At 37.3% G+C, this 24,970-nt stretch overlaps 1 protein-coding gene across 1 annotated transcript in view; it reads right to left on the bottom strand.

The window, feature by feature from the left end:
- Positions 1–11,233: 11,233 nt before the first annotated feature.
- LOC141496457 (C-terminal-binding protein 1-like) overlaps positions 11,234–24,970 on the bottom strand; it is a 60,951-nt gene continuing 47,214 nt past the window's right edge. The window contains 1 exon segment of the mRNA XM_074198991.1: positions 11,234–12,124. Coding sequence (XP_074055092.1) covers positions 11,234–12,124 — 891 coding nt within the window.

The following is a 24,970-nucleotide window of genomic DNA, read 5'->3' as shown; positions in this document are numbered from 1 at the left end:
TTAGAACATAAAGAATGATAGAACTTGAAGGACCTTAGAAATAACTGAGTCCAAACTCCTCATTTTAAAGAAGAGGAAACTGAGGCAGAGAAGGGGAAATAATTTGATAGGATCATAGTTTTAGAGTTCAAAGAGATCTGAGACCATCTCATCTAATCACTTAATTTTACTGGTGAGGAAATTAAGGCCCTTTGTTTACTACTTTAGATTCTCCTCAGTGTGAAAGCTGGGAAGGTTTCCACCTTCCACTTTCCACAGATGTATTGGCTGATAAATTGATTAAGATATTCCCACCTCAGGGCAGCAAGGTGCAGAGGTGGATATAATGTTGGTTCTGAATTCAGGAGGAATTAAGTTCAAATCTGGCCTCAGACACTTAATAAATACCTAGCTGTGTGACCTTGGGCAAATCACTTAACCTCATTATCTTGCAAAAAAGAAAATAAGATATCCCCTCCTCAAAGGTATTTTCATTTTTATGGGTGACAGAATAGTTACAGACTTTAAGGAATGGGGAAACTTCTGTTGGTCGAGAAATGGTGGGAAGAATAACATTTGAGGTTTTTTCCTGGATCTGAGTTCCCAATTATACCTCTTTGATTCACAACCTGTATGCTCTTGGGTAACTCCCTTCCCTCTCTAGGTCTCAACATCCTCTTCTATAAAGTACATTCTTGTATTAGGAGAGTTCCATAGGCCCTTCAAAATCTAGCAGACTATAAATCATTTTGCCTTTGGGGGCTTCAGGGAATAAGCATCCCTTTCCCAAATGACTTAGAATTTTATTATGAGGAAATATAAATTTCCAATTAGCATATCTTCCTTTTCTCTTCATTTACCACTTGGCAGTATTCATATGAACTTCTCCATCATGTTCCCATGTCTGGTATCTTCTCTTCTCTTTCCCCCCCTCTTCCAGCCACTTTTTGTGTACCTATTTTCCCTATAAAATTGTAAGCTCCTTGAGGAAGGGGACTTTTTTTCCCATATTTGCTTTAGTACTTAATAAATATCTATTGACTTACCAACTGACTTCATGCACACCTAGATTGTGCTGCCTTACAGGTTAAGGATTATGTTTTCCCCTTTTAACTACCATAAGAAGCTACTAGATGTTAGCATTATACTATTCACCAGGAAGAATAAGTGACAAATGAGTCTCACACACACTATTATATCCCTCTGAGCAGAAGTCCTGGGGAAGTGCCACACTTTGTATGGTTTTCAGAAATCAAGTCATCTTTTTTTTTTTTAAGATTTTTTCAAGGCAATGGGGTTAAGTGGCTTGCCCAAGGCCATAGGGCTAGGCAATTATTAAGTGTCTGAGGCCAGATTTGAACTCTGGTACTCCTGACTCCAAGGCCAGTGCTCTATCCACTGTGCCACCTAGCCACCCACAAGTCATCTTCTAACCCAACTTCATCTTCCCCTCAATGACCATATTGTTTCATTGTTCCAAAGGCTCTGCTCAGTGTATGTTTGTCCAACCAGGATAACTCTGTGGCCCCACTTCATTCCTGACATAGATAGATAGATGATAGATGATAGATAGATAGATAGATAGATAGATAGATAGATATAGATATAGATATAGATATAGAGATATATATTCCTGAAACCTGGGTAGATGACCCTAGCTGGACATGTTCCATTATGTAATTAGATATCTATTACAGGCAGGAATCTTACAGACAATCCTTTTCAATGAGCCAGGCCCCAGGTCTGCCAGGAAAGGCATTCCTTTAAGAGAATGCTATCCCAGTTGAGTCTGGGGGTCATACTTTCAAATGTTCCCTGCTATGGAGTTGTAAACCCCGTAGGTATAGTGGCATCATTGGCATATTGTTGTCTTTCTGTTTTAAGATGCCCTGTGTCAGACAGGCCAATTAACAATATATATATTGTAATATAGCAATTTCCTATAATGAGAGCTTCAGGTGATTTGAATTCTAAAGGAATCAGAGTGTACCATGCTGTAATTAGGATCAATATCAGCAGAAGAAGATCCAGAGAAAAATTATAACTACAATCACTGCTCATGTACCTAAGGACAGTGCTGTAAATGAAACAAGGAATAATAAGGAAAACTTGGGATATAAAAATAAATAATCTTAATTCAGATTTATGGTTATAACAGATACATAGATATCATTGCTTTCATAATTCTTTAAAACCATTAGAACATATTAGGTAGGGGTGGCTAGGTGGTGCAGTGGATAAAGCACTGGAGTCAGGCATACCTGAGTTCAAATCCAGCCTCAGACACTTAATAATTACCTAGCTGTGTGTCCTTGGGCAAGCCACTTAACCCCATTTACCTTGTAAAAACCTAAAAAAAAAGAAGAAAAAAAGAACATCTTAGGTGACTTTAAATTTTACATGTGTTGTTAAGTTCAAATGTAATAAAACAGTAATCAAAGCGCCAGATTTTTCAAGTCAATTAATACAGAAAATACTAGGTTGTACAAAACAATCCTTTTCATCATGATATTATACATAAGCCTACAGACCTATAGCCAGTTCAGTACATAGTTTAGTAATATCAGGAATCCTGGGGGGGGGTCATGATTTCCAATATTTCCCCTCACTGTCCCTACAAAGTAATTAATTACTAATTTCAGACTTCAACATTATTACAGTAACTCTAAATAACTTATATTTTCACAAAAGATAACCAAATAATTGTACCTCTGCAGTTACAAAAGTAAATCACATAACTGATAAAACTTCTCAATATCTTACTCATTGATAAGTAAACAAAACAAAGCAACAGAAAGGTTTTTAACATTAAACTTATCTCAATGTTTTACATTTCTGTTTTCCAAGCTTATTTACCTCTATCCCAAATATACTTCTATTTTCAAAAAGAAAATGAGATTCCATGAGAATTTAATCTTATACGTATGATAATTTCAAAACCCTAATGTAACTTACTTATGCCAGGCAATGTTACACTTACAAAGAACAAGATTTCAAACAGATATATTTTCTTATTTTCTAATAACAGATGTTAAGTAAGTTACCTTAATCATATATAAATATATATAGATAGATATATATATGTATGTCTGTATATTTCCTTTCCTTTTATAAACATATGGTAGAAGATGAAGCTTTTCACAAATTTTCTGGGCCAAAAAAGACCTTGAGAAACCATTGACAAAATATTCTATAGTTCTCACACAGCAAAATTTTACAATTTTGATAGTAAAGGACTAGAATATTAAATGAAACTTTAATTCATTCTGTTTTCCATCAACAACATAATATTTACATTCACAAAAGTTTAATTTGTTCTTACACAAAATCTGTACTTTATACAAAAGTTTTAGATTACTTTGTACACAGAATGCAGACATTATAACACACCATTCACATTTCAAAACTTCATCCAAGAGAATTCTTAAGGTCCCAACGTCTCATTAATTAAAAATAGCTTGATACAATTGTTATCAATATTAGGTTAACATTAAAACAAATTAGCTTACAGAAGAGAATATTTTTCAAAAGTATTTAACACAAAGCTTCTAAATTATTCACAAGCACCTATATTTTCCAAATATAGCCCACTATATTTCAGGAGATAAATAGAGGCTTAGCTTTTGTAAGCCAAAGAACCAGGAGTAACTCACTTTGCAATTTCTAACTGAGAACAAATTGTTTATGGTATTAAAATTCTCTAGCTAGGAGCTAGGTTTGGGGATCTTAAAATAATGACATCATAACGCAAATGGCAATCTTATTGATTATTTGATTTTGAATTGGTCTTATTAAAACAATTAAATCCAAAACTCAAATTAAAAAAGGAATAATAAATATTTCAGAACTTATATTTCACTTAGACTGGCATATAAATGAACTCAGTCTAAGCAGGAACACATCAAGAATCATTTCAGATATGAATTACACACTTGAGTTATACACATGTAACAAACATAGACACACATAGACACAATTCTTATTAATACAAAGATTACAATTAATCCACTTGTGTAGTGAGATTTTAGGAGGTCTTACTAGCCCGTTAAATCCCAAGAAAATCTTGTGACTTTTCTCAGCTCTCTGGATCAGTGGAGAGAAGGGAAAAGAAGTCACAGAAAACTCTGATTTAAAATATATATACTTTAAATATACACACATATACATATATTTATATTATTATCTTGGAATCGTACCAATAAAGACCAGTCATAAAAAATAATTGTGGGTCAATTATAATTTCATGAAGAAACTCAAATTGTATATTAAGATTTTAAAACAGTCAATCAGTAATCAAAATTCCTGGATGTAGTTGAATGTATTCTTAAATTATCTTGCACTAGAGTTCAAACCTAGTTATTTAATTGCATGGATAATACACATTTTAAAATACGTGGTCTTTGCATTTGGTTTTTACTTCATTTCTTATTAGAACAAGGTTTAATTGAGATCAAATCTGGATTTCCCAGTCCCAGAAAGAGTCCATAAGTTAATTTTTGCATTATCAGTCCCTATACTGAAAATGACTCTTTGCATTTACTATTTTCTTATAGCAAGACCTTAAAGTCAAACTGCCTGCTCCCCACTCCTTCCCCCATTCCCTTGGGCAGGGATCTCCTCAGTTTGAACTCCTAGACACATGGACAGGCTTGCTGTGGCTAAGCGATCATGTGTAGGCCCCAGGAAGAGGATGTACACCAACACTCTCCCAAACCCAGGGAGAAAGTATGGGAGTCATGGGGCTAGAGCAGGTTTGAGAACTTATCCTATGTTGCAACCAAGAGGTCAGTTCAGCTGGAGTAAGCATAAGCTTCTGGGCCCTGGGTTCTCCTCCCTACTTCTCACTGCCATCCCCAAGGGGGCCAGTGTAAAGAAGGGAGAGTTTTACTCTAGTCCTCCTTTCTCAAAGAAAGAGAGAAGGAAGGAGAAAGAGAAAAAAAATGAAAAACAGACTAAGTAGGATGGATTAGAGATGCCATAACTAAGCAGTTGTCTTCCAGAGGAGAGAGAGAAAGAGACTGTTAACTATAAATCATTATTTCCTTTTTGCTAAAACAGAACAAAGTTAGTTTATAATTGATTTTAATTCTCTCTAGGATCTTACCATAACCCATGGGTGGATGGCATCCTTACAAATACCAATCACAACAGAAAAATTTGGGGACAAAATAAACCTTGTGGCAGCTAACCAATCAGGTTATATATTTGTTTGCTATTGATTACTTTTTTTGTTGTTGGCAAATGGGGTTAAGGGACTTTCCCAAGGCCACAAAGCTAGGTAATTATTAAGTGTCTGAGACTGGATTTGAACTCAGGTACTCCTGACCCCAGGGCTGGTGCTCTATCCACTGTACCACCTAGCCTCCCTGCCATTGATTACTTTGATCCAAAGGTCTGTTCATGTTTCAAAAACCGATAAGATCTGATTTCCTTCTAGGGCTGTGGTCTCTTCTTAGCAAGGTGTTAAAAGGAAAGAATTTATCTCTTGTGTAGATGACCAGAGTAGTTCTCCTGCCTTTGCAGGATGATTCTCCATCTGCTACACAACTTGAAAGTCATTCTTTGAGATGCACATTTCAAAAGGTCTGCAAAGACAAAACTTTTTCCCTTTGATCTATCTGAAGCACAAACCCTGTTAGGGGGATAGAGATAAACATTCTGAACCTACATTCCTTAGGAAATATACAGATCAAGAAATATTAATAAACTATTAAAGAATACCAGAATGGTCAAAACCAAGCCAAATTCCTTAAAAATCCAGATTTCTTAAGAGAAAAAAAAACCCTTTATTTATAACCATTCTCCAGCCAAAGGGAAAAAGGAGGAAAGGATCCTGTTAGCCTCCATCGAAAATAAACCCTCCCTGGATTACTACACATGGATAACATCTTGGGAAAGAAAAATTCATCTCTTAAATTCTAGATATTACTTCCTAGACCTCTAGTGTTATAAATGAATGAAAAGAAAAACCTGCTAGAGTGAGAGAAAATTGTACATTTTATTCACAAATCTTACAAGATACACCTTACAAGATACAGGTACCTCACCTAGACTTGAGGTACCAATTGGTCTTGGAACCTCAGGTAATTTATGGTCTTCAGAAACTCTTTCCCCTCCCTCTTGGATGTTCATAGGCTCTCAGAGTTTGAGTTACAATCTAAGAGATCTACACATTCCATATATGATCCCCCCCACATCATACGAGGCATGATATGCTAATGAACCCCAATCATCACAGGGTGGGGGGTAATATTCAATTACCTAATTGTGTAAACTCAGTTGCATTAGGTTAAGATCTCTAGGTCATGCTGGGCCATTCCCCCTTTATAATGGATTCCCTATGGGCTCCCCTCCACATCCTTGTAAGACCCACACCCTACATTCCTCACATCTAGATAACAGACAAATCTAACTCTTAGCTTAAAAGCCTTCTGAGCATAATTCTCTGTTATCTTATGCAAAGTTATGCCACTTTAGTGGCCCAAACAGCCACAAACTTCACAATGAGTTCAAAAAGCCACAGACACAGTGGGGGTTTTTTTGGAGGATTCACCAAAACCAAGGGTGATTCCAGCATCCCAGATATTATATCTAGTCAACCCCAACACATAAAAACACAGTCTCACACAATGACTAACCTCACAGTGCCCCTTTCCCCATTAATCTCAGGTGTAAAAGAGGGGCCAAAAACAAGATTTTCTGCTAAAGGACCAATTTGGTCTTATTTGGGAAAGATGGTCTAGTTCAGGGTTTCTCTCACCTAAATCTGAGCAGGGCCAGGGCCAGATTCACATCCTTGATTCACCAAAATGTTGCAGGAGAAATTTGTGTCACCAATTAAGATTGAGAGTTGGTGAATTCACATCTAGCCCTGGAGTTAAAACAGTTTAGGATTTATTTTACCAACCTGCAAAGTTCACAGATTAAAACCTTTTCCTGAAAAGACAGTAAATTGCTTGAGGACAAGGGTGAATAAGTGACTTGCAAGCATAAGCCTAGGCTGGGCAAAGTACCTGAGGGAAAAGAGAGAAAGCAAGGCAGTCAGGAGAGCTGATTGGACTGAAATTTGAGTGAGCCTACACCACGAGGTCAGTTTTATGGTCTTGACCACTCCTTGGGCATAGAAGAGTCAGGAGAATATGGGCAGAGGTGGAAATTCCTCCCCCCCACCATGTGACTAGGAACAGAAATGTGCTGGCATAGTTCTTACCTCAGTGAATTTACATTTAACAATGTCTTCACATTGAACAATAGGAGTCAATTTACATCTGATTAGGGTCTATGTAGCCAAGGGAGATCTCACACAAGCACAGATAGCATTTAATTACAAATATTTCTCTTTCTACACCCTCAGTGACCATATTGTTTCTCATTCCAAAGCCTCTGTTCAATGTAGATTTGTGTAACCAGGATAGCTCTGTGGCCCAACTTCATTCCTGACTCTGCTATATATCTGCAGAATCCTGGGTAGATGACCCTAGTTGGTTGGTTGGTTGGTTCTTGTTCTTTATTGAAGAGGATCAAAATGATATCACTACATAAGAGAGAAGTTACAGTGTATCTGACTGTGACTGATCAGACCAATACAAGCTCTAAATGCTCTACGACAGGGCTGTGGGGACCAGTGCAGAACCAAAAGAATCAGAATCAAAAGATCATCCCTGTTTCTCTAGGCTGCAAGACAAGGACAACAAACACTGCAAACTGACTGGGGAAGAAGAGTCTGGATAATCCCTCCTGAAGACTGCCACTGTCCTGCTTTGGGCTAGAGGGGCACTCAAGGATGACCTTGAACAAGAGGCAAGATCTGGTAGCTTGTGATAAAGGCCAAATACTAAACTGAAAATGGCATGGTCACAGAGAGGGTTCCCACATCCAAGATACCACTTAGCCAAGTAAATAAATTGTGAGGAATACGGAGGTGTTTGGTTTTCACAAGATTGTGAAGGGAGAATTGCTAGTTTATACGTTACAAAGACTGGGGTCCGCCTGTATTGTTGCCTATGGGCAGGTGTAAATTAAGACAAAAGATTTTACCTCCCCAGAGCAAAAAAAATTTGAGATTAGGCCAGTTCTGCCCCACCTAGTTCTAAATTAACCTAGGGTCTTTGTCCTTCTCCTTTGTGCACGGTCAAGGAGGTATCTGTTCTTTCTCATTAGTGTAATAAGCAGGGAGGGGAAAATGTATAGGGATTAATGTAACAATTAGATTTGTGACCCCAGCCAATGATTGGCAAGAAGGGGCAGGAACAAAGCCTTTCAAACTGCATATAAAACCTAACATTTCCCAGATTCCTTGTCCCTCCCCGCTTGAGGAAGGAGTGCCATTTATTAAGATGTCAATAAAAAAACAATTTTAATCATTCTGGACTAAGTATTCACAAACCATTTATAACATAAGTGATCCAAGATCTTATAGGCTTAGGTCAGTATCTGAAGGCATACTACATTGTCATTGGTGACTCTGAGCTCAAATCTCAGGAGATGAAAAAGGAGAGAGGTGAGTTCAACAATATCATGGACACTGGCCATCTCTCCCCCAAAAAATTACCTCTCCTGCTACCCCTCTCAAGAATCCCTGGAGTTCACTAAGGCTCTGTTTTATGGGAGGTTGGGTGGTAGATCCTCAAGGGTTTAGGATCTATAGTCATCCCTTTCAGACATACACCAATTCCTTGGGCTCCCACTCTCTTCCAAATGCTGTTGATGTTTCTGACCCTTGCCCTCCTTGGAGGTTCAGCCAGTGGAGTCCAGTGTAAGATTTTCACAGTCTCTACTGATGACCCTGCTATACTGCTCTGATTACCAGAGTAAGGTTTAGGCTAGAGATGGAACAGAAATCTAAGACTGGAAACAGACCAAATGCAGTTCAACTTCCTCCTTCAATCCCAGGCTGTAGACTCCTTTCAGGGAATTTTTGGTTACTTCTAGAGAGGGAGAAAGGAGACTGATGAGTGAGAGAAAGGAGGTTCAGAAATAGATCACTATTTAAAGCCATTGACAGTATTTCTTCACTAAAAGAAAAGACTTCATTCAGACAGGACATTGAAATACTTGAAGGACCATATTAGGTTAGAGATAATAGATTTGTTCTATGGAATTCCAGGGAGCAGAACTAAACCAAGATACAGGAGGGTAGATTTGGGAAAAACACAAGAGGGAACTACCTAACAATCACAGTTGTACAAACATGAAATGGAACTGCCTTTACTCATAGTGAAGATTTATTATTTGTCAAGAAGTTATAGAGATAATTCCTTCCAAGGAAGGGGCTAGATTCCATGGAGTTCTTCTCAGCTTTGAGATTCTGTGATTTTTTTAAAATTTATTTTCATCTATATGCACATGTATATTTTTAAGTTACAAAATTTCCTTCCACACTCCTCCCCTCAGAAGCAATCAGGTTAGCATATACATACATATTTTGATCAACATGTTTACAAATTAGTAATTTTCAATATGAAGAATTAAGATTAAGAGAAAGATACATAAGAGACAATTTTTATAAAGTGTTCACCAGATTCTGAAAGATTGATTTTCCTTTTTTTTGTTTTGTTTTGTTTTGTTTTTTCCTCCTCTGGATCGGGATAACATTGTCCATAGCCAGTCCAATATGGTTGTCCTAGTTCTCTGAACTACTGAGAGGAGCTGCTTCTATCAAGGTTGATCATCCCACAATGTTGGGGTTTGGTTTTTTTTAGGTTTTCGCAAGGCAAACAGGGTTAAGTGGTTTGCCCAAGGCCACACAGCTAGGTAATTATTAAATGTCTGAGACTGGATTTGAACTCAGGTACTCCTGACTCCAGGGCCGGTGCTTTATCCACTACGCCACTACACCCCCCCCCTACAATGTCGTTGTTAATGTGTACAATGTTCTCTTGGCTCTACTCGCTTCGTTCAGCATCAGATCCTGTAACTCATTTCATGCTTCTCTAGCATGGTTTCTTATAGAACAATAGTATTACATTGTATTCATGTACCATAACTTGTTTAACCATTCCCCAATTGATGGGCATCCTCTCAATTTCCAATTCTTTGCCACTACAAAAAGAGCTACTGTGAATATTTTGGAATATGTAGGACTTTTTCCTTTTTTTTTTTAATCATTTCTTCAGGATATAGACCTAGAAATGGAATTGCTGGGTCAAAAGGTATAAATAGCTATCTTGCTCTTTGGGCATAGTTCCATATTGCTCTCCAGAAAGGTTGGATCCATTCACAACTCCAGCAGCAATGTATCAGTGTCTCAGTCCTCCCACAACCTCTCCAACATTGATCATTTTTCCTTTTTCTCATCTTGGTCAATCTGATAGGTGTGAGATGATACCTCATTGCTGTTTTAATTTTCATTTCTCTAATCAATAGTGATTTGGAGCATTTTTTTTATTTGTCTGGGATTTTTATTTCTTTAAAATAATTCATACAAATGGTTACATTCACAAACATGATTTTAACCAAAAATATTGCTAGCCTACCACATTACCAGGAAGGAATCAATGTAGGCAATGAAATGCAGCTACCCTTCAGCAGTCTAGTGCCTTTTTGCAAACCACCAATAATATATACTTTAACTGGTGACCAAAAGCACAATGCTCATTTATATAAAACCTCTGTCTTCCTCAAAATCTCATTGCAATGTTGTCTTCATTTGGAAAGAAGGGAAATTCATGCCCAAATCAGAAGAAATGGTTTTTCTTTTGTTTACTAAATTAGTCTAAAAAATAAGACAAGCAGATAGAAAAAACAATGCTCTGTGTGGCATAGAAAGAAAAATGGGAAAAATTCATTGTCCTGAGAAGTTTGCCAACTGCCTCATTTTGGGGCATGTTTTAACATATAAAAAAAATCATCTCAAAATTGGTTTTTTGGCCTCCTTTTTGCTTTCTCTTTTGTTGATAGCTAAGCAAACAAATCCTTTTTAATGTTCTAAAAACTGTACACAGACAAGTACATTCATGATATAATTAACTACTAACTTCTCTTGCTTAACAAAGAACCCATAGGACACAAAAACAGTGAATCAGTGCACTGAACGGGGGACAAACTACAATTTATATGGAAGAAAAAAAGTTTTTCAAATCTTCTTTTCACCTCCCACACCTTTTGCCTTTTATATCTGTATATTGGACCAGTTTCTAAAACAATTATGGTCTCCTGTAAGTTCATGGTTTTGCCTCTATTCAAAAATCCAGATTTTTATCCACATCATCTTCAAAGTTGAAAGCTCCAGTGTTGGGAATGCTATTTTCTTAGGCTACAATTGGTCACTTGGGTGGTCTCTATCAGCTTTTGGTTTGACAGTTTGGCCAGGGGAAGGAGCATGGGGAGGATGGGCCACAGTGAGGAGCCCGTGGGATAAGGACATGGAGCTGGGGACTACTCCTTCTACTGCTGCAGGGATGCCAGCTGGAGCCACACTCACCACATTTGGAGGGTACCTGCTATATGCAGCACCATTCAGCTCTGGATGGACTACTGCTGGGTCCATACTGGCCCAATGTGTAGCTGCAGTCAAATGATCTTTATTAACACAGTTTTTCAGACTGTCTGGAATATGACCTGTGATGGCTCTCCCGATCTCCCGTGCAGCCTCCTCTCGCATCTCAATGGAGGCCTGTTCACTGTACCACGCTGCATGGGGAGTGCAGATCAGATTTGGTGTATCCTTGAGGGGACCCTGGCTAAAGCTGAATGGTTCTGACTCATGTACATCTAAGGCTGCCCCTCGTATCCATCCTTCCTTCAGGGCCTGTGCCAGTGCTTTTTTGTCTACCAACCTACCTTGTGCTGTGTTCACCAGGAAAGCCCCTTGTCTCATCTGCTTGATGGTGAAGTCATTAATCAGATGATGATTGTGTTCATTCAAGCTGCAGTGTAGGGTTACACAGTCACTGTGGAATAGCAGGTCCTGTAAAGTGCTCACCCTCTGGAACCCCAGAGCACGCTTGATGTCATCAGACAGGTATGGGTCATAGAAAATGTCATTGAAGACAAAGGCTTTGGCATGCAGTGCAACTGCCTGTCCAACACGACCTAATCCAATAATGCCCAAGGTCTCCCCTCAAATCCTGGCAGCTCCAGAAGCAACTTCCCGAATCTGTTCCACACTTTGGACTTTTGTGCCTTCTCTCAAAGCCTCTTCCTGCTGAATTTTGTTGGAAATATATAGAAATGCTGATAACTTATGTGGGTTTATTTTATGTCCTACAATTTTGCTGAAGTTGTTCAATTTGCCTAGCTTTTTAGCTGATTCTCTGGGATTGTCCAACTATCCCATCATATCATCTGCAAAAAATGATAGATTTGTTTCTTCACTATTTTAATTCCTTTGATTTCTTTTTCTTCCCTTATTTCTATACATAGCATTTTTAGTACTATATTGAATAACAATGGTGATAATGGGCAACCTTACTTCACCCTTGATCTTACTAGGAAATCATCTAGCTAAAGCCCATTACAGATTGTGTTTGCTGATGATTTTAGATAGATAATGCTTATTTTTAGGAAAGTGTTATTTATTCTTACTGTTTTTTAATAGGAATAACTATTGTATTTTGTCAAAAGCTTTTCCTTTACCAATTAGATAATCATATGGTATCTGTTGGCTTTATTATTAACATAGTCAGTTCTTCTGAGAGTTTCCCTTATATTGAATCAACCTTGCCTAACCATGAAGTTTAAAAATTGAGTCATAATTTTCTTCTGTAGTTGACCCTCTTCCTGACTGACTCTTAAGCTGCATCAGTTCTTCCATTTTAAAAAGATTTATTTATCTGTTTTTACATTACGATAAACTTGTGAAAGATATCATAAAACCCCTTCCCCCCCAAAAAAGAGAGAGAAATGAAGTGAGAGAAACAAAAAAGTATGTTTCAGTCTGTGTTCATGTATCATCAACTCTGTCTCTGGGATAGGTTGCATTCTTTATCATGAGTCCATCAGAGAAATTACTTCAAAATTTTTTTTCCCACAGTTGCTATTTTTAACTCTGTTCCCCTCCATTCTTTTCCTCCCCACTCCCATTTATTATATTCTCTTTCTCCTTTCACCCCGTCCCTCTTCAGAAGTATGTTTTATCTGACTATCCTCTCCCATGATCTTCCCTCTCTTCTATCACCTACACACTTCTCCCCCTGCCCCTGTCCCCTTTCTCTTATCCCTTTTCTCTTCTTTTTCCTCTAGGGCAAGATAGATTTCTATACATTATTGACTGTCTATGTTATTTCTTTTTTCTTTTTTTTAGATTTTTGCAAGGCAAATGGGGTTAAGTGGCTTGTCCAAGGCCACACAGCTAGGTAATTATGAAGTATCTGAGACCGGATTTGAACTCAGGTCCTCCTGACTCTAAGCCTGGTGCTCTATCCATTGGGCCACCTAACTGCCCCTGTTGACTCAGTTTTCATGATTTTCCAGCATCAGTCTCATTTTTCTTCCCAATTTTTTTCTCTACTTCCTTACTTTTTTTTTCAAAGGACTTTTTTTTTGAGTACTTCTATAGCCTGAGACCAATTCCTGTTTTTCTTGGAGACTTTGGATTCAGAAACTTTGACTTTGTAAGTGTATATTTTGACTCTCTTTGGGACAAAAGTAATTTTCTAAGGTCAGATTCTTTTTTTCCCATTGTTTGCTCATTTCCTCAGCCTATGACCTGATTATAACATATTTCCAAAGCTTTGGGGGGGGGATTTTGGTATAACCCCCCCAGGACCTTAATTCCTCCAATGTTTTATGAGAAGCTCTGACTGTTCTCCTTGCCTGTGCTCTGGTCTGTGGATGACCACAGGCACTCACTCTGCCTCGGGGCTGTGAGGAGAGTCCCTGATCCTCTATGGTAGTATGGAGGCCCAAATTGGGCCCTGGGTCTGACTATGGGCAAAGCAGCAGAGTCCTATGCCAGAAACCTCTGCAGTCTCTCCTCACCCCCTTATCATCTGTGGGCTGAATGTTCTAAAAACAGCTGCTGGGTGGCTCTATAGGTTCCTGGGGCAGTATAGTCCAGAGTTTTGTGCTGGTCTGGGTTTTCACACTCACTCTGGTATAGCAATGTTCTCCTGATAACCCTCCAAGCTGTCCCAGGCTATCCTTGGGCCAAGAGGTCTGGAAACTGCTCCTACTGCCAAAAACCCAGGTGCCCCCAGGGACCCAGGCACCCCAAAGGTTGTTCCTGGAAGACTGGAGCTGGTTGCACTGCAGCTCTTTCCAACCCCCATCCTGGTAGAATAGACCTTTCCCACAAATCTTCCAAGTTGTCTTGGGTCAGAAAATTGTTTTACTTGATCTTTCTGTGGGTTCTGCCTCTCTAGAATTTGGTTAAAATCATAATTTTATGGCATTTGAAGTCTTGAGGGGAAGAGCTTCTGGGAATTCCTGCCTCCATGCCACCATTTTGACTTCACCCCATCTCCTCCACTTTTAAACTCTCTCCTTTTCACTAATCTAAACCAGAGGGTGAACTGAGAAAAACACATAAGCAATCCAATTGTATTTGTAGAGTCTACTGCACCTTTCATATGCAGATAGAATGCTAGCCATTTCATTATCTCTGTAACCTAGGGACATGGAGGGGTCTAGTGCTGGGAAGCAAGAAAAGTATCAGAATCAAAAATTGCATTGTATAAGCCTAATAGGCATATATTTATTGTGTGTGTTTAATCCAATTTGTGAGGGACTGGTCAATTTGACTGAGACAAAGCTCTGCCTCTGCCTCTCCTCACTGCATGTTACTGCTATAACCTTCCCCTGATAACTTGATTTTGCCAAGTCAATTCCCAAGTCAATTAGGAGGAATCAATTAATGAGAAATCCCCTGATCAAAACCAAGCAGAAACAGAATCATGAAACTGGGAGAGAAAATCTGAGCTCACTGCACTTATTTTCCAGACCATACCTATACAGTGGGCTGTGAATACTCTTTTCTAGGTCAATGCTTGAGATCTTTCATAAATACTAAACCCAACATGAAAATTTCATAAAAATCATAAAAATTTAGAGTTTTTGTGTCAAGGAACAAATACTATAAATGGCAAGAAAGAAAAAGTTCAAGTATGGAGAAGTCAGATTCAGAGAGATGCAAGATTTAGCAGTTGCCACATTCAAGCAGTGAAGAACCTATAATATGATAATTGCCTGAGTGATCCATCAGTCTTTAATTCATCATTAGAGGGAAATGCTACTCAAGAGCATCCAGATTGAAAGTTTCTACAGGTGAATATCTGTGCCTGGGAAAGTTAAGAGTATAATTTTGGCATGGACTAAAATAGGCTCCTCATGAATCAGTTGTGCTAATTCCTTTCACCTGATTAATCTTGAGCCTGGTTATGATGATCTGTGAACTTTGCTGTACATTGGCTGATCTAAGGCTGTCTTTTCCTATACCCCAGTTGAACCATTCTATACCCTTGGGTTTTGACCAGGAGTACCAGTTTTGATGTTACTCTAATCATGCCCCTTAGTCCTTTCAAAACAATCTCTCTAACCAGGAAGATTAAGCAGTATTTTTTAAAATATAATTAATGTTATTGCTGCAATTTTCTAGCATATCTGAACTGCAATAATAGAATGCAAGCTACCAGAAATACCTCAGAATGATATGGGAATAATTAGACAAAGATGAAGAAATATCTGTAAAAAAGATATAAATCTATTATTACTATATCTTACTAAAGATTAGCATCAGAAATATCTTCTGTTTGGTTTTAAGAGGAAAAAATCTGTACAATCATTTATCTTTTTTTTTTTAGGTTTTTGCAAGGCAATGGGGTTAAGTGGCTTGCCCAAGGCCACATGGCTAGGTAATTATTAAGTGTCTGAGGCCAGATTTGAACTCAGGTACTCCTGACTCCAGGTCTGGTGCTCTATCCACTGTGCCACCCAGCCACCCCCACAATCATTTATCTTAAAGGAGATTAGCAAACTTATAAACTATCTTGTATTGCTCATGCTCTACATAAATTATTTCTGGAGTTTTTTAATGCTTAATTTAAGAAGTGTCAGAGTTCTGAGTTCTATAATGCTTTAAAAATATTTTTAAAATTTTTATTTCTCAGCTATTATTTTAACTTCTTAAATATAACAACATAATTATTTGCTAACTTACATTAGAAGATAATTTTGGCTAGTCCCTTAATGAGACAAATCCAAAATAAAAAAAAGAAATAAATTAATGCGGGGGTCCAGCTTCCGCAGGGTCCTTGGAACCTGAGAGGAGGCATAGAGTCGGCGAAATGAGTTGAGTCAACACAAGGCAGGAGCAGGTTGACTGACTGTCAGCTGCTTGGATTTATTTTTATAGTCTCAGAATCATGTAAGCTTCAAGCAAGCTAAAATCATTTCCTTGGTTACAAAAGTGTACAATTTTCATCATTATTCATATAGTTCATATGGTCACAAGTTTGATCATGTAATGGTTACAAGTGTGATTATCAATCATGTAGTTAATTTTCTTGTCCCTGCTTAGACCATGATGACCTCAACCTGTCTGTTGCCTAGTTTGTTGCTGCATAGTAAAGTTATTAATTAAGCAGAACTTACCTGGTAATAATCTTTGATATAATTTGTTTAATGGAATGCTTTTATGTTTTTGTGCCATGTATGTAATGTTTTTCGATACGCTCCCTTGACAACCTATAGTGAGGGCAGTTATGTTTGTCCACCCATCCGTTGATTCCTTCAATAACCAATTTTCCTTTCAGCCCTTGTTGGTAGATGCCACGATTTCTATGACTTTTTATTCTTTCCCGATAAACTAAGGCTGTTAGAGTTCACATATCAGTCACCTATACTAACTATTCTTTCACCATCTTTATCATATATTCCTGTGTATGGTAAGGGGGGCAAAACTATTGATTTAACTGGAATTCTATCTGACCCATCTTGTATCTGTTTTCCATATATATATTCTGACGTCTCCCTGGAACTCTCAGTGCTGTATTTTCTAAAGATTTCATAATGTTGAAACCTTTTGTATGTCTCAGGGAGAGGCAATCCTGTTAAATCTGTTTTATTCAGGAAATTTCTCTGAAATCCTTCCTTTATAGTCATTCCACTATTAGGATGAGTAAGTATTGCAATCAATAATAGACCTATAAATATTGGTATGCATGGAATCCATATATATATATATTGAAGAAGGAAATGTTGTTCCATCAGGCGGTGTGACTGCCTTGAGTCTTCTTGCTGCAACTGTGTCAAACAGCTTAGAGACCCTGGCTCCCAACAAATTAATACCAGTATTAAAAAGTCAAATGATAATGTAATCAATATCAATTTTGAAAAGCACTCAATTTTAGTATGCTTGTTTATTTCAGCAAATATTAAATAATTAATAAAAAGGATTCATTTTACAATTCAGATTTTCAAAGGTTCTTTTAAAGATTCTTCCTTGATCCTGTTGTTGGCGATGTCTATCCAGGTACAGGTTTTAGAGAAAGATATAAACAAGAAGAGTTATATTAAAAAAATTTAAATTCTCTGAAGTTTCAAGTATTCTATAGGTTCCTAATTTGGTATTGTCTTATTGCTCTGTTGTTAATAGGATTAGAACCATAAATTTTCAGCTAATTTTCACCTCATGAACTAGTTATTTGAAAGTAAAATTTAAGAGACTGCACTAAATTGTGTTCAGCCTTGCTACCAGCAGACTTTAGCAGAATTACTTAGGATTATCTCAAAGTGACTTGGAACCAGACAAGTAAATCTACTGAGGAAGAGCTCCCTTCAGAGGTGTCTTGAAAATGAGACCAGTTGTAGAAGGCGCAAGGTCCAGAAACCAGATTATTAGGTGGGACATCAGATGCCAGTATAATATGTTAATTAAAGGGAGACTGGGAGTGGATTATTGGATTACAAGGAGATTTGATGCTAATTAATCTTGATAAAGATTATTGTACTACTTTGTTTTTTTAACACATCTATATCTGTTGAGTTTTCTTGATTATCTGAGTGATGTGTAAATCTCCCCCTCTAAAATTGGTCCATTGTTTTTAGATATTCCTGTTATGACTGAACTATGATTATTCAGTCTTCTTGTTCTTACATTAACCAGTAGATAGAAGTTTTAACATTTATATAAAATCCAAAAAGTTATAGCAGAATCATAAGTACCCAAATCAAAGTTACCTCTGATGGAATTTTTTTTCCTGGTTCATTTGGATACAGAAAAAATGTTATACTGTTATTTGTTTTTATTTTTGTTTTGCTTTTGTAAAATAGTATTTTGTTTTTTCTCAATTTTCTCAAATTAGCATTCACTTTTACAAGATTTTGAGCTCCAAATTTTTCTCCCTTCCTTCCTTCCCATTCCTCTTACTGAAATCATAGGCAATTTGATATAGGTTATGTATGTGCAGTTATGTAAAACATATCAGTCACAGTTATGAAATAAGAAACAGATCAAAGGAAAAAAGCACACAAAATAAAATAAGTGAAAAAGTATGCTTATTTGGTTATAAGTGCTTCCTATTTATCTTAGATCATTGTGTTGCTGAGAAGAGCCAAGTCATTCATAGCTGATCATCACATAATGTAGCTATTGTACTATATACAAGACTTTCCTAGTTCTGTTAATCACATTCCATTACACTCATATATCACAGTGGGTTCAGTCATTCCCCAATTAGTGGGTATATTTTCAGTTTCCAATATTTTGTTACCACAAAAAGAACTGCTAGAAATATTTTTGCACATGTAGGTCCTTTCCCTTTTTTTATAATAACTTAAGTTTTCAGATCTTGTAGTGGCACTACTGGATCAAAGGGTATGCACGGTTTGGTTACCTTTTGAGGACAGCTCAAAATTTCTCTCCAGAACAGTTGGATCAGGTCACAATTCTACTAACAATGCAGTGTCCAAATATCCCCATATCCTGTCCAACATTTATCATTTTCCTTTTTTGTCATACTAGCCAACCTGATAGTGTATCAGGTTAAGTATCTTGAGTAATTTAATTTGTATTTCTCTAGTCAATAATGATTTAGAGCACCTCTTCATATGTGTATCAATTGTTTTGATATCTTCATCTGAAAACTTCCTGTCCATATCCTTCAGTCATTTCTCAATTGGAATGGTTATGTATTCTTATAAATTTGACTCAGTTCTCTATAGTTAAGAAATGGGGATTTTATCAGAGAAATATGCTGTGAAGATTGTTTCCCAGCTTTCTGATTTCCTTCAAATCTTGGTTGCATTAGTTTTGTTTGTGCAAAAGCTTTTCAGTTTAATCAATATTTTTATATTTTACATTTTGTAAAGCTCTGTATTTCTTGTTTGGTCATTAATTCTTCCCTTCTTCAAAGATATAACATGTTGACCATTCCTTGCTTTTCTCATTTACTTATGGCATTTAAGTCATGTACCCATTTTGCCTTTATCTTGAAATATGATGTGAGATGTTGATCTATGTCCAGTTTGTGCCTTTTGCTTTCCAATGTTCCCAGCAGCTATTATCAAGCAATGAGTTTTTTTTTCTAAAAGTTGGGTCTTTGGATTTATCAAACATTAGGTTATTGTGATCATTTACTACTGTATCCTGTGTATCTAATCTATTCTACTGATACCCCACTCTATTTCTTACAGATAGTTTTGATGGTTATTGCTTTATGGTAAAGCTTGAGATCCGGTATTGCTAAGCCACCTTCTTTTGTATTTTTAAAAATCATTTCCTCAGGGGCAGCTAGGTGGTACAGTGGATAGAGCACCAGCCCTGGAGTCAGGAATACCTGAGTTCAAATCCAGTCTCGGACATTTAATAATTACCTAGCTGTGTGGCCTTGAGCAAGCCACTTAACCCCATTTGCCTTGCAAAAACCTAAAAAAAAAATAATTTCCTTAATAGTCTTGAGTTTTTGTTCTTCCAGATGAATCTTGTTACTTCTTTTCCCTCTATAAAATAATTTTTTGGTAGTTTGATTAGTATGGAATTAAATAAATGAATTAGTTTAGGCAGAATTGTCATTTTTATTATATTGGCCCACCCCTGAGTAATTGATATTTTTTCCACTTAAATCTAACTTTATCTGTGTAAAAAGTGTTTTGTGACTGTGTTCATATAGTTCCTGAATTTATCTTGGCATGTAGACTTCAAAGTATTTTATATTGTTCACAATTATTTGAAATGGATTTTCTCTTTCTATCTTTTATTGCTAAGCTTTGAAACATCAAATCAAAAAATGCTGATGATTTGTGTGTGTTTATTTTAAATCCTACAATTTCTTTAGAGTTGTTAATTATCTCAAGTAGTTTTTCATTTGATTCTCTAAGTATACCACCATATAACAACAAAGAGTGATAATTTTGTTTCCTCATTGTCTATTCTAATTCCTTCAATTTCCTTTTCTTCTCTCATTGCTGTAGCTCATATATCTAGTACTATATTGAAGAACAGTGATGGTAATGAGCATCCTTTTGTTCCTCCCAATTAGTCAAGCAGATTCCCCTTTATCTTCCCTTTTAACTAGACTTGATCATGGCTTTAAATCTCTTTTTAAAAAGAGAATTTCTCTCATCCTCTTCATTATCCATCATCTCTATCTTCTCTTGATCCTCATTATCTGGTAAAGACCTCTAAAATTATCTATGCTCTTTTTTTTGTAAGGCAATGGGTTTAAGTGGCTTTCCCAAGGCCACACAGCTAGGTAATTATTAAGTGTCCGAGGCCGGCTTTGAACTCAGATAATCCTGACTCCAAGGCCGGTGCTCTATTCACTGTACCACCCACTCTTTCAAATCTCTATTCCTCTGAAGTACAATATCAATATTTGTGAAATTCCTGTATAGAAAGGGGTCCCTGACATCCTTCTGGACCCTGAGAAATTCTTTAGAAATATAACTTTGGTTAGGCACCTTTGGGTCTGAAAATAGTCTAATAGGACCCAAGGGGTCACTGATATACCATAAAATTGTCTAAAGATTTACAAAGCAACCTCATTAGCCTAATTATCTTGTTGTATCTGTTAAATTCCAGGACTGCCTCCCCCTTCCCCATCTATGACTGGAACCACAAGATAGTAAATTCCACTCCCTCAAACCTGAGGGAAGCCTGTGAATTCCTGACTCCCTCCACCTCAGAAAATATATTCAAACATTACACAAACCTGACCCTTTCCCACCCCTATCTATACAGAACCCTATGTTTACATATGTTTGTGACAAGACAATATATCTAACTTCTGTCTTTGCTTCTGTATCCTGCTTGCTCTCAGTCCCACCCCCCCAAATACTATAAAAACCCTAAGGCTTGAACACTCAGGTACTGTCTGATTTGGGTACTCTTCAGCCCCAGGCAGTCCCCAGGAAATAAAGATCTCCAAACTTATCAAATTCTGGTCTCCATCACACTCTTTGAGTTCAGCACTCAAGCAATCAAAACTCCAAAGTATCCATTCTAGACTCTTACCTGCCTTGCATAGCTTGTCATGAAGATTCCTCCTTTCTATTATGTTTTACTTCCAGAATAATATAAATCCCTGCAAGTGACAAAGAAGAGAGTACCACATGCTGGGTATCTATTGCCTGCACTGTATTCCTGATTCCTCTGTTCATCAATGCTTACTTTCTTTTCCCCATTTTCACGATAGGTTTAACATAGGTTCAGTATTTCCTTTATAATGGTTGTCCTTCATTCTTGAAGAAGACCAAGACATCAGGGAGATGATTCCATAACAAAGACATGAATTGGATTTGAGTGAATGGTTGCTGTGCTGTCACCAGCCTCACTTTCTCCTCCAGAGCCATCTGGGTCCAGTGGGCCGATAGGAATCAGGATGACTAGAGATGGTTCTGGATGCAAAGCATTTAGGGTTAAGTGATTTGCCTAAGGTCTCACATAGCTAGTAAATGTCTGAGGCTGGATTTGATCTCCTATCCTCCTGACTCCGAGGCCAGTGTTCTATCCACTACACCATCTAGCTCCCCTTCAGTCCATGGGTAAAAACAAAAGACAAAAATGCCCAGTTTATGTTTCAATTCTATCCCTTAGGAAGTTGATATAGTTGCATAAATTATTAATAAAATCATCAAAACAATTTTGGTGTCCATGCCATCTTACACTGTCAGTCAGAAAATTCCTAAATAATCAAATAACCAAAATATCTTTTTAGGAAGAATGCAGAACTCAATTAAAATAACCTCTTCTTTATCTGGAACAGACACAGAGGTTGTTTCATTGTCCTTTATTCTTGAAGAAGACCAGGACATCAGGGAGGTGAGATCATAAAATACTAGTGAATTGGATTTAAGTGAGAGAGGAGCTGTGCAAAGTTACTTGTCATACTTTCTCCTCCAGAGCCTAAAGGGTTGAGTGGCCAGGATTATTGGAGATGACCCTGGATGCAGTGCAAGACTTTGTCCTTTTTAAACTGAGATCCTTAACTGATGTCAGTTTGACTGAGACATTGCCCATTCAGTGATTAAGGGAGGTAAGAGAGATTAGAAACTGCTTTTACCTAATTCAAAATTTTTTTAATAATTAAACTGAGAGAGCCATACCCTCAGGGTTTCTCAGTGATTAAGGCAGGTAAGAAAGAATGAAGTAAAGAACAGCCTCTTTTGCATAGTCTAAAAAGAAAAATCAGTCTGGTAGAGAAAGACACTCTGGGTTTCTGGACAAAACAGAAACAACTGGTATTTACATTTACTCTGAACCAATTAGCAACCAAACAGTCACTAAAAGGGCTTAGCCTGAGATGCACTGTTGTCCAATCAAGGAGAGTCAGTGTGATTTGGGATCTGGAAACCCCAAGAGATATTGAGTAAGTAAAATCTAAAAGCACAATGAAGTAATCAAGAGAGCAATGCTATTTTGCCAAGTAGTGATAAAGTTCCATGCAAAATGGATAGGTAGAGCAAAAATCAAGGAAGGCTACATCTGCTCAACCCTTGTGGTAAATCCTTAGATGAAGCATCCTTCATTTGCTATTCTGACTGTCCTATTACAGCATTAACCCTCTCCCTAATCGCAAAGCCACTGAAAACCTCCTAAGCAACATTATTGTGCTTCCAACTATTCTAAAACCCTTATTCCATTAATCCAATCAACTTTCCAACTGGATCAACTTATGATTGCAATTGTCTAATCTGATATTCTTTAATTTGGAATTAATTAATTTATTATTCTGATTTAAAATTAGTCTATAAATCCCTAGTTGAGGTCTGAAAGTCTGGAATGTAGGTCTAGATGCTGATTTTTGCCCTAGTCAGAAATTGTGTCCTTATCAGTAGAGACCTCAAGGTGGACACTGCCTCTCTGTCTAACCTATTTCTTTTTATTGATATTTAGAATTATATATTTGAGTTTTTCCAGCTGTGGAAAGACAATGAGCTGATTTTAGTCGGAATTGATCTGTATGCCCAAAATAGGATACAATGTCTTCCTTCTATCCTAATTCTTATCTATTTTGTACAATGGAACAGACTTGTAAAACAGGACACAGAGGATATAATTTAAGATTTTTGACATCTTTTATGTAATATATGAAACCTGATTGGTTGGCCACCAAAATTTCTATGATTCTTTGTTTAAATCCTATAAATATTGATTATTCACTTACTTTGGTTGTTGACATTTGCAAAGATGCGATGGCATCCCACAGGTTTTGGTAAAATCTTAGAGAATAAAACTTCATTTTATAAAACTAACTTTGTTATTTCATTTTTAGCCTAAGGAAATTATGGTTAATACAATACTACTTAAAATACTGGAAAACTTTCCCCAGGATCCCCAACTTGAAACCACTTGTTTCACAGCCAGTCATACTGGTTCCAGGGACAAAGGAGGTGGCAGGAAGGAGGTAGGGGTGGGAGTGGAACAAATTTTCCCTGATATGATTATAGCAAGTTGGAGTTCCTAGGAAGGAAGAGATGAGACTTTCAGGGACTGGGAAGAAAGGAGGGCAGATATAACCTTAGTCCTGAGGAGAGTTGGAAGTAGAAAGAGCACAGGAAGAAATGAGGTACCAAATGCCAAATGAAGATTTAAGAAGAGAGTTGTAAGGGTGAGGCAAGAAGAAGCCACAATAATCAACAGTAGGGACAAGTGCTGGACATCTGGGGAGACTAGGAAAGCTATTTTGATGGTCTCTATATTTCAAGCATTCCCATGAGGCAAGAAAGTTGCTAGTACATTCAGATTTTCCTGATGTCACCCAGGAAACCTACGTTCATGCTTATGAACCTTTTAAGTGTGAAAAGAAACATCTTTAAAGGCAGCAAAGTCTGGCCTCTCAGACTCAGAATATCCAAACTAATAGAAAGTAAATATGATCCAAAGACTATAATGGATTTTGTATGGGTCCTTCTGAAGAGATTTTGGCGTGGGATGTCTCAGAAAGAATTCAAGAGACACATGCCCTTTCCCAGACAAGTAAATATTTTATTGGGTACTGTGATCATACAGTGGACTGAGAGCAGAGAGATGTTCTAATAAATAGCAATCTGACACATGCTCATTTATAAAGAGCAGAACAAAAGGAAATAGAGAGGAACAAAACAGATAATTAAGTTTAAGATGACTCAATGTTAAAAGTTGCTCCAAGAATGTATGGTACTAATGTGGGTAGTTAGAAGGGACAGAACTTATTAATAACATATTAAATGTACTTGTTAAGGAGGGTTTTCAAGACCCCAAGCAGACCAGGTGTAGATAATAATTAAATTCCTAGGCAGACAGGGATGTTCCTGGAACAAAGTATAAAGAAAAGGACAAAGATAGTCTTAAACCAGCAAGGGATCCAGGACACTGACTACAGGCAGTCATAAGACAAAAAGGGGCCTTGAGCAGAAGTAGGAACAACAGAACTAGTAATTAAATCATAGCTTGAATTTCAGGTTTTAGCAAGAATATATAGCAAGGACACTCAGAACAGATCAGAATGTTGAGAGCCTCATCAGAAATATAGCACATAGAGCAGGGGACTCATTAAGGAGCTCATTAATTGGGACTCCATCACCTCTAAAAGGAGCTGGCTATTGAGGAAAGATTCTTGGATAGCCCTAAATT

Source organism: Macrotis lagotis, chromosome 8 (genome assembly GCF_037893015.1).
Source record: "Macrotis lagotis isolate mMagLag1 chromosome 8, bilby.v1.9.chrom.fasta, whole genome shotgun sequence".
NCBI lineage: Eukaryota > Metazoa > Chordata > Mammalia > Peramelemorphia > Peramelidae > Macrotis > Macrotis lagotis.
This window is presented reverse-complemented; position numbering and strand designations above follow the sequence as displayed.